The sequence below is a fragment of the Astatotilapia calliptera genome, chromosome 12, assembly GCF_964374335.1.
Source record: "Astatotilapia calliptera chromosome 12, fAstCal68.1, whole genome shotgun sequence".
Classification (NCBI taxonomy): Eukaryota; Metazoa; Chordata; class Actinopteri; order Cichliformes; family Cichlidae; genus Astatotilapia; species Astatotilapia calliptera.
The window spans coordinates 27,256,327-27,267,166 of NC_137433.1; the positions used below are offsets into that span (position 1 = coordinate 27,256,327).

At 40.3% G+C, this 10,840-nt stretch overlaps 1 protein-coding gene across 1 annotated transcript; it reads left to right on the forward strand.

The window, feature by feature from the left end:
* The first annotated feature begins 128 nt into the window (after window positions 1-128).
* Window positions 129-10,234, forward strand: ostf1 (osteoclast stimulating factor 1). The gene is made up of 10 exons (XM_026188110.2): window positions 129-304; window positions 3,752-3,798; window positions 4,660-4,710; window positions 4,994-5,057; window positions 5,202-5,255; window positions 5,497-5,604; window positions 5,860-5,909; window positions 6,177-6,255; window positions 6,903-7,001; window positions 9,152-10,234. The coding sequence occupies exons 1-10, from the start codon at window positions 271-273 to the stop codon at window positions 9,208-9,210; spliced, it is 645 nt and encodes a 214-aa protein (XP_026043895.1). The 5' UTR covers window positions 129-270; the 3' UTR covers window positions 9,211-10,234.
* The last annotated feature ends 606 nt before the right edge of the window (window positions 10,235-10,840 follow it).

Sequence of the window (10,840 nt, forward strand, 5' to 3'; positions counted from 1 at the left end):
AATATATAGTCTATCATTATAATCTATAATATAATCTATAATTTGTTTGTTGTGAAATGTTGAAAACTTGGAAAAAAAACGCTGCATTACATCCAAAAGGCAATCGATTGAGCGAGCCACAGGTTGGCGCATGCGCTGAATAACTTTTCCGCGTACTGAGCCGAACTTCCTCATTGAGCGTGCTAACAGCAGAGAACTCGACAGTCTTGCGACGATTGTGACTGAAACAGCACAGCGCGTTTCTTTTCGCTTTATCCGCCAGCCTCACAAATGTCGAAGCCTCCTCCCAAACCAGCCAAGCCAGGTAAGACCAAAACTACGAGGACATGTTGTTTAAACTTAACCTAAACTTGTGACGTGTTTATACGAGGACAACGCACCTTGTTGGCGTTAAACAGTTAATGGGCGGGCGCTCAACACTCCTCCACGGGCTCGGTTGATTTCTGTTGTTTGTCTGTGAAACCTTGTTTGGCTAATAGAAAGACAGGTCTTAAACTTTAATTGGAAGCCGTGTCGCTTTATCGCTAGCCCTGCCAGGACCGCGTTGGAGTTATTGAAAGCGCTTTCTGGCCATTCAATACACTGACGGGGCCATCCAGCTCTTACCAGCAGGCCTCTGTCACTTCCCTATTTCCATCACTCATGCAAAGAGAGCACCGCGAGTCAGTGGCTTTGGGTGAATAGGTGATAAGTCTGCGTGGTCAGTGACATCAGCTCTACTTCCTCCTTGCTCGGATTATTCTGGTAACCTCTTCCCAAACCTTACTTACCAACGTTAGAGCACGTCATAGCGTTTGCATTTACCTACGCACTGTGTCAGTGCAACAGGTGTACACAAGCAGCCTGTGTAGGAAGGAGAGGCGATATTCAGCTTAATAGGTATCCTTTGTTCAAAGCAATTACACAGATCTCCTGGTGCATATGTTTGAGGCTAAAAGTGAAACTGTGACTTCTCCCTCAATAAACTTGTAATGCTGTGGCAAGTGTTTTTTGAATTTCTATTTACTAAATAAAGTGTAAAATTTCATCGATCATGGTTGTAAGTACAGCATATGTGCGCACCTGTGATGAAATTTTAAGGCAGCGTGATGAGAGGGAGGCAGAAAATTGTACTTTAATGTGATAAAAAACAACTTTTGATTTATTGTTGTAATCATTTTTGAGCATTTCGTTCGTGCCCATGCTGCACTCTACTGCGCTGGTCTACCCATATTGAAATTGGGTGACTATTAATGTTTCTATGATTTGTAAAACTTTGGGATGTACAGAAAAACATTTAAATGTCCACAATGTCAAATCAAAGCTTTCTAAAGGAAAAAGTCAATTTCTTTACATCTTCTAGCCCAGGGCTGCCCAATCCCAGTCCTCGAGAGCTACTATCCTGCAGCTTTTAGATGCATCCCTACTCCAACACAGCTGAATCAAATGGTTTGATTACCTCTTCAGCATGCCATCATGTTTGGCAAAGGCCTGATAACAAGCCATTCATTTGATTCGGGTGTGTGGGAACAAGGATGCATCTAAAAGCTGCAGGACGGTAGCTCTCGAGGACCGGGATTGGGCACCCCTGTTCTAGCCAATGGTTTCTGCAGTAGTGTTGGCTAATTGCACCTAGTACACTATTCTCATCTTATGAATTAAATGTGGACGCAGGTAAATGCAGATGTTTGGGAGAAAAAAAAATCTCCATCTCACAGATGGGGAGAGAAGCATAAAATAACCTTCCTCGTGTGTGAAGTTAAAGGTGTTTATGTCTACAAACATGCTGACACAGCAAACACAGGCACATCTCTTTACCCGCATGAAACACAATCTTTTGCGCTCCTCACAGTCCTTGACGAATCAGTCACGATGCCTCACCTGGCTGTAGGTGAGATCGCCTGTCAGTGACAGGTGGCAGGCCGGTGGGGCTCGTGCAGGAGTAAATGATCCATCCTGCTAAAGCTATTTTATCCAGATTCAGGATTGGTTTTCTGTAACTTTCCCTTTGGTGGATGTGCTCGGTGGATGTGCTCAGTGTCTGTGCATGAATTGGCTTTGGAGGGAAAAAAAAACAAACATTGGCAAGTGTTTGTAGCCATGTGTGACCAAATAGCACCCCGAGGTATGCGTTCAGCTTGAACAAGAGCTAGCATGTTTTCTTTGGTTTTTTTGGTTGGTTGTTTTTTGCACCCACTTAGCCACATTTTTACAAGAAGGTTATGATTCTGTTTTTAAGGTATGTGCAGTTTAACAGAGGCAGCCCTGTGCAAACTCTGGTTTAGCAGATTAGAAGTTTAGATTACGTTGTTAAACTGAGCACTGAACATGACTGAGGGATCACATAACCACCATGACCAGACATGCTTTTTCAGAAGAGCTGCTGCAATAAAGTAAAATGTACAAAAAAAACACATAACTGGAATTCATTAAAAAGCTCACACAGTAATAGATGAAACATATACTGTCATTGCTTTGCTCATGTTAAGGCACAAATTTTCTTCTTTGTTTATTCATTAGATTTCTTTTTATCTTATTGTGTGCCCAGGGTTTAAAATGTAGCAAGAATTTAATTGAGCCAGCACAGGCCCTCAGTATGGGTCTGCAAAGCAGACGTGCTTACTGTGTTTGAACAGAGCTGGACTTGTGCGGCAGCTCAGCCCCCATCAATCTGAGACACCGAGGCAGTGTGTTCACTAAACAGAAATCCTGAGTAACAGCACAGGCAGAGGGGATTTACAGAGTCCAGCGGTTAGGCCTGTGAAGTAAAGAGATCAGGAACGATGGACTCTAACTGGCCTTTGCATTTAAACATAAGACAGTGAATCAGTCACCTTGTGTTTAGTTGTGGTGAACACCTTTAACATATAACTGTTAGACAGTTGACACTGTGATAATCTTTCAAGTTAAAGCTGAAAGGATTGATAAAATAACCAAATAAAGGCATGATTGAAGATATCAGATATGCACCAATAGTGGGGCGGACGCATATTTTTTTCACTGGGTTTATTATTTAAAGCATATTATTAACATCTGTCTCCAATTTAAAACAAAAAACGGGTGTGTCAAAATTTTAAAAGGAAGTCCAAATTACGCTTATCTACCAGTCGATGCAAATCACAGGAAATTCTTTAACTTTGCAGGAGAGCATATTTATCCTGGTTTTGTTAACCAAAACAGGGTCGCTATTTGAGGGCTGAGTGTAACCAGCTCAGTAGTCTGTTTAGTAAACTTTGTGTCTATGTTGTAAACAACACAGCAGACTATATGTAACCTTACGTTAATGCCCAGAAACGGGCAGTTAGTTGAAATATAAAATGTTTATATCAAGTATTTAAATACGTTTTGAAAGCTTGACCATGGCTGTTCAAGCTTTTGATGTAGTTTAGCAGTTGACTAAAGCCACAGCATAGTAGCAACTCAGCAGCAGAGCTCAACCTCAAGTTTGAGCTACCAGTGGCCCCGAGTGCAGCTACACACAACAACCACTCACACTGTTGATGCTGTTTTTTGTGCCTGTTGTACGTGTTGAAATGTCTTTTTGTTTACATAATAGATAACGTCTCACCTTTGATTTGTGCACTTGAGAAAAGAGAGTAGTTTACCACATTAGAAGCTGCCTTCTGCACGCACTCACCTGTATACTCACTGGACTGAAACTAGCTGGGTGTTCTGCGGGGCTTAACCAGGAGTGGTTTCACCTCACTTTTGTTTGTCACAGAGTGCGCACACATATTGTGTCTAACATCTAGTCTGTTTTTGTCTTCGCTAGGCCAAGTCAAGGTTTTCAGAGCTTTGTTCACCTTCGACCCACGGACAGTAAGAGTTTTTTCTTTGTTGAGATTAATTCTTTTTCTTTTTACTTTCATAACTTTATTCTGATCATCAATTAATCTTAGCGTTTCTCACAAGGTTAGGATGCTAGGGATGGGGTAATGCCTGAACTGTGTTTCAGCTGGAAATATACGACATAACCAGAGAATCCTTTTAACCCTATGCCATAACCTGATATGCACCTCCCAGGAAGTGGTACTACACTTTGAGTAAACGCAGCCTGCAATGACTTTGAATGGTGTGGAAGGCTGTGGTGTAGGGTTAAGAGTAGTTTCCAGTTAGTTCGTAAGAGGCAGCTAGAAGATGGTGATGATGACAAGGCAGGGGAATCAAAACAAAGTCCCAAAATCGGAATATTTGATCATAAAATCTTAATTATACTTAAATATTAGAAGATTTTATTTATACTAATATATCAATACACTCCTCCACTGGTCCTGTCTAGGCTGTCGGCCAAAACAATATTAACAGTACTTCAAACCAGTGGCTCTGGTGGGTGGGCATCAGGAAGGGCCAGTCACATTTCAGTAGGGAGTACCATCCCACCACTCTGCACCAGTGACCAGTTGCTTTCATGTTTTTCATGTGTTGGTCTAGATTTGGTTGCAGAAAAAAAGGGGGAGGCTGCTTAAAATACAACACAAATCTGACATTAGTGTTGAGGTCAGAAAAGTGTGAATGCCACATCCTGGGTCACAGATGGTTATAAATGGCCTGTACTTGTATAGAGCTTTACTTAGTCCCTAAGAACCCCAAAGGCTTCACACTACATTCAGTCATTCACCCATTCACACACACATTCACACACCGGTTATCAACTTGTAACAGTGTCTTTTTATTTTCTAGCCAGATGAGTTATATTTCGAAGAAGGAGACATCTTGTACATCTCTGACACAGTAAGTGGAAACCCTAGAAGCTACATCATGTAACAGCCATCATTTATTCCACGGTTTTGTTTCCCATCGAGTTTTAATTTAACTTAAGTTTTTCTTCCTCTTTCTGTGGAATCATAATCTTGCTTTCTCTGCATTTTTTGCCTTCCTTTTGTGTTATTATTTTTCCATTTTTACACCTCCCCCCACTTCAGTGTTGTATTGAAGCAGATTAATTTATTTCTTCATTTAGTTATTAGTTTATTTTGGTCTTTTCTTTCTTAACAAATACTTCTCTATTACTCAGAGTGACACTAACTGGTGGAAAGGGACATGTAGAGGAAGAACAGGATTAATTCCAAGTAACTATGGTGAGTACACATCTCAATTTCACAGTTAAATAGCAGATATATTAATGAGTACAGTACTATGCGGTGTAGCTCGTACAAAAACGATAGTTCTGTCCCTTAAGTTAATTTTCCATAATGCACTGATGCCCTTGTTTTGTTTTTCAGTGGCTGAGCAGGCAGAGTCTATCGACAATCCGATGCATGAGGCAGCCAAACGAGGTAGATGGCAATATTTCTACTAGTCTTTATTTGTTGCTCTTAATTCTTGGTTGAGGTGTGGCTGCATTTAGATACAGGAGGGTTTTTTTTAATCCTAAGACAGTTCTCTTTTGTCTGTCTGTGTGACTGTTATGACAGTGTTTCTGTTCCTGCTGAAAACCTGTACCACTGTTTACATTATTAGTAAAGTTCTCCATTTGACTCTGTGTGTTCGTTGCGTACATACTGGTTATTTAAACAGGCAATCTGAGCTGGCTGAGAGAATGTTTGGACAATAAAGTTGGAATAAACGGGCTGGATAAGGCTGGAAACACTGCCCTCTACTGGGGATGCCATGGGGGACATAAAGGTAAGAGTAAAGTAGTTTTTTGATGTCAGAGATTATGGATCAGCTACTTATTACATTTCAGAAATCTTAAATGTTGACAGACGCGCACACACACACACACACACACACACACACACACACACACACAGGGAGCTCTGTTTCCAATGAAAAGTTAAGTACAAGAAAATAGGAACTTGTTCTTTGCCCTCCATTGTTTCTCCATTACTGTTAGGTAACATTTAACATGAAATCTCTTCTCTTGTATTTCTGTACCAGATGTGGTGGAGCTTTTGCTCACCCAGCCCAATGTGGAGCTCAACCAGCAGGTGAGGCAGGTTTAAAGTCACATTCAGAAATCAGAATTCAGAAGATTTGGAAGGAGTGTCAACAGTTTAACGTGTGTAAGGAAACTGATGTTATTCAACACCCAGTTTATCATGCTAGGAAAAACAGAAGAAACTGTTGTGGACAAAAAATTGATCAACAAAAAGTTCAGTGTGATGATGTCATGATTTCATAAACCTTGTGTGGTTTGGGTGAAAGTAGATCCTTGTCAGGGTGTTTGCCAGTAACAATCATGTTTTGTGTTTCAGAATAAACTCGGAGATACCCCACTGCACGCTGCCTCCTGGAAGGGTTACTCTGACATAGTGGAAATGCTGCTTAACAAGAGTGAGTATCCATCCATGTTGCTTTTTTGTGTTTAAAAGAATACATTGGTCAGCAGGGTCATCTTTGCTGTTTTGCTAGAAACTCTGCAGGGATGGACGGAAAGAAATCTCCTGAAATATTTTATGAAACTCTGAGATGGGAGCGTGTGGCTTCAGTTTGAGTAGACAATAAGTGACTGTGATCCACACATTAAAACAAAGTTTTTCATGAAAACAGGTTTCATCTTTATCAGTTTTCATTGGCTGTTGTATGTACTATGTACAAATTACACGTAAAAAAAAAAAATGCTGCCAGACATTAAAATATACATAGGTAGTTTAAGACAAGGAAACTGCCGTCAAAGTACTGACATTATAGAAACATAACTAAAATTACACATCCTGTTGGGCTGATTTAAAAAAAAAAAAAAAAAGTAGATCTTGCCACTTGAGGGTATTATTGAAGAAAAAGCCTGCATTTCCTGTTAAATCTACCCCGAGGATCTGGATTACTCATACTCATAATTCTTCAGTTTGTATAACAAATAACGTCTTTTTAATCCAAGCAAAGGTGGGTGGCAAGATAGGCTTTCAAGTTAAAAGAAAAATTCTAGCTGCAGACCAGTCTGGATGTCAGGTGAAAATTTATGTTACTTATGTTTGTTTCAGATGCGAGAATAGACATCAGGAATAATGAGAACAAGTTGGCTGTGGACATGGCCACGAATGCCCAGTGTGCGTCACTTATCAAAAGGAGGCAGGGAGGCCGTAAGTAAAGCTGCTGTTACGGAGCAGCCACACAGCATTACCCACACACACTCACACAATCTCACATTCACACAGTCCCAGAAACTCTCTCTGCTCAGTTAGTGTAAGTTCAGCACCTACCACAAGAGTCACTTGTTGTAGTTACTGAGCTGATCACAGGAAAACTGAACTGAAATATATATAGATATATAGATATATAGATAGATAGATATTTTTTTTTTTTTAGGGGTGCAACGATATTCGTATCGATATTGAACCGTTCGATACAGTGCTTTCGGTTCGGTACGCATATGTATGAACAATACAACATTTGTAATTTATTTTATCAACTTTCCTTCTGACGATGCTGTCTGTGTTGAGCGCTCAGTGAATCTGCGTTCGACTACTCCGCCTAGGCTGCACTGTCGAGCGCAGATCCACTGAGCGCTCAACACAGACAGCATAGTCAGGAGGAAGAGCGCAGGGCAAGCTAGCGAGACAGAAGTTAAGCTCTCCTTGCAAGATGGACCTCCCCCACCCTCATTCAGATCTGGCGTTTGGAATTATTTTGGTTTTCATGTGGCGTATGACCCTGAAGGTAAGCGAGTCATGGACTAAAGTAAAACAGTATGTTGGATGTGCCATGCAATGCTTAATTACATTGGTGTGAACTAGTGTGTTAGCGCAGTTAGCTCGTTAACGTGTTGGCCGTCTAGCCCCATGCACGGGGCGATCGGCGGTAGCTCGTTAACGGAGATTTGCCGTGTTGTGGCGTTAAGGTCATTTCAACGAGATTAACCTGAAAGCACTAGTGGGAACACAATGAATATGACTGCACATTTACGCCGACATCATCCTAGTGCAAAGACAAAAACAACAAGCATGCTACTAACTTTAGCTGAGTCATTTAGACAGCTGTTAGCACGTGATTCTCCTTATGCTGCTGAGAATATAGCCCAGAAGAAGCGGATAGTATAGCTTTTATTTTGGAAAGAGACATTTCTCTGTAATAAACTCTTTTCCAAAGATGAGTGATTCCTCAATCAGATACAGGGCTTGCAAAATCGCTAGCCCGACGTCCCGGAGCTAGCGATCTTTCCAGTCGGGCTACAAAAATCTCTCTGCCCTGCCCGTCGGGCTATTGTAGGAAAAATATATGTCAATGCTTTTGCATTCTTTCAGAAATGTAGCTGGGTAATTATGTCATTGGCATCGGTGAGCCACTGTCAATATGTGACATATTGAAATCACGTTTGAATTTGCGCTTGTTTTTTTGCTTTCACTTTGCAATGACAGCACTGATCTGTGAGTGATGATAATTTGTGCACCAATTCCTCTGACATCATCTTATTAATCGTTAGCTTACTATGCAAACATGACAAGTGAAATCTCCCGCAGCAAGCTTAAACATGTGAGAGGTTGATCGCGCAGAGAATCGCTGAGCTTATGTGAGTCGTGTGTAAAAGTAGCAGTATATATATTTTAGTTCTGCTGAGCCAAATAAGACAGGTCAGGGTGAAGAAGTGACAGCCAAAGAAAAGCTTACCACAAAACGGAGAAGTTATGACAAATGAGACTATAAGGCAAAAAGAAAGTGCAGCTTTATGGTTTCATGGACAAAAGAATTTCTGTGGCTGCAATATGACGAGCTAAATAACCAGGGCTGCACATAAGTGGTCCGCAGGTGCGCATTCGCTGTCAAAATAAAAAACGCGCACAAGGGTTAGGGTTAAATTTAAAAACTGTACTTTTGAGTTAAAATATATATTTATAATTTTAATAAATGACAAATTAAAAAGGCATGAACATTTTTTTGTATCGAAAAAATATCGAACCGTGACACCAAAGTATCGAACCGAACCGTGAATTTTGTGTATCGTTGCACCCCTAATATATATATATATATATATATATATATATATATATAACACACACAAATGGTAGTTACATGCACTGCACACCAAGAGTAGTATTATAGATAGATAGATAGATATATATATATATATATATATATATATAGAGATAGATATAATATTATTATTATTATTTCTCCCCCCCCCCATTCGTCAGTTGAGGAAAGACATGAAGTGTACAGAGATGATGCAGTTACTGCACTATTTTTACATATTATGTGTATGTTTGTCATTAACTATCCATTTCCTGTGTTGCAGAAACCACCCGCATACACAGCAATGCTGAAGAGTATTTGGACGATGAGGACTCTGACTGAGCTGGCCCCATTAAACCATTACCTCTGTCTTCCATTGGGTTTGGGGCTCGTGCTCCTTGCAGAGTCTTATTACAGGACCTAAAGTGGAATTGCTGTGTAACTGTAACTTCATTTTAGTTCAGTTATTTTGTTCAAACACCTCACTCCTCTGCCCTCAGCCTCACTTCAGTGCGAGTCTCTGAGCTTTGAATTAGTGTGTTTTACAGTTGTCCTGCTTTTTCTACCCCGAGTGGATTTCCACACGTGGGGGATTTGTCTTGGAGGATCGATTGTGCACTGTGGGCTGAAGGGCAGAGTATATGTAGTAGCAGAAAAGGGACCAAAACTCTTAGAAACACATTCCAAACATACAGCTTATGTTTAACCTATTAAAGTGCCAATGCAGATTAAACATTGATCTGGTGTGTTTCTACTTAAGTTTTTCAAGCTCCACTTAAATTGCTGAACTACAAACATGAGCAGAAGGAATTGGAAACACATTACCACAACTACAAACCTTTATGTACATTAGGAAGACTATTAAACATGTATTTAGCTCCAACATTTCCTCCCTAATAGATTTCCCCACATATATTCTCAACACTTAAATTATGCATGCAACCGATGTGCATAAATGGGCTTAATGTGGCCGGAGTATGTGTAAGCATCTCATCTAGCAGTAAACTCACTTGTTGAACTCTATACTGCTTGTGTTTTTATAACATTTCCACCGCTGTTAAGAGCCTGCTTTCAGCTCACTGTAATTAAAAATAATATTCCTCATGTAAACTAAACATTACTCTGAACTCTTTCAAGCTTTTGATTTCCATCTTGTGAGCATATTTCTGGTTTTATTGCTGCTTTCCAACAGATTGAGGGGGAAAAGTGCCTTAAATGTAAATTCGTGCGAGTGTTTGTGGTTGTTTTTCTCTTCTTCAGTGTGAACATGTTTGTCTTCAGAGGTTATGAATTTCTTAAGAGGACTGTTCAGGATTTCTGTCTGCTCTTTCTTCAATCTCAAATAAAGATTTTTTTTTTTAACTTATAATGTACACTGAATGGATATTTTTGAAAGAAAATAGAGAAATGTGTCTTGACAGAAGCAGTGCAGTGGGATTATGTACTTACTGACCACTTTATTGGGTACACTTGTTCAGCTTTAACACAGGTATCAAATCCTTCAGTCACACGGCAGCAACTCTGCATGTAGACACGGTCTGCATTCACACTGAGCATCACAACGGGGAAGAAACTTTGAATGTGGCTCAATCATGCAGTTCGGAAAAGTGTGGGGGATAATTTATTAGCCCATGACCAACTGAGCATCATTTAAACACTACAGCCTGTCTAAGTATTATTATTAATAAATTGTTGAACGTTATGTGTACCTGTCTTCTGATGGTTGCTCAACACAGTATGTAGTGGAACGGGAGATTCACGTTATGGATTTGCGGCACCAGCTGTACGATATCATCATCTGAAAATGGACCAAAATCTCCGAGGGATGTTTCTGGCAACTTATGAACCACATGATGAATTAGGGCAACTCAGAAGGCAAAAGGGTGTCCAACTATGTACGGTACTAAGGCATACTCAAAGTGAGCAGTGAGTGTAATTAACTACTCATAGCCTCTCATCCAAACAAATTCCT

Bases quoted from the DNA above. Each gene is read 5' to 3' on its own strand.
- ostf1 (XM_026188110.2), top strand. From the start codon at position 271: ATGTCGAAGCCTCCTCCCAAACCAGCCAAGCCAG. The intron at 305-3,751 runs GTAAGACCAAAA...TGTCTTCGCTAG, and splicing joins TCCCAAACCAGCCAAGCCAG to GCCAAGTCAAGGTTTTCAGA. The intron at 6,256-6,902 runs GTGAGTATCCAT...TGTTTGTTTCAG, and splicing joins GGAAATGCTGCTTAACAAGA to ATGCGAGAATAGACATCAGG.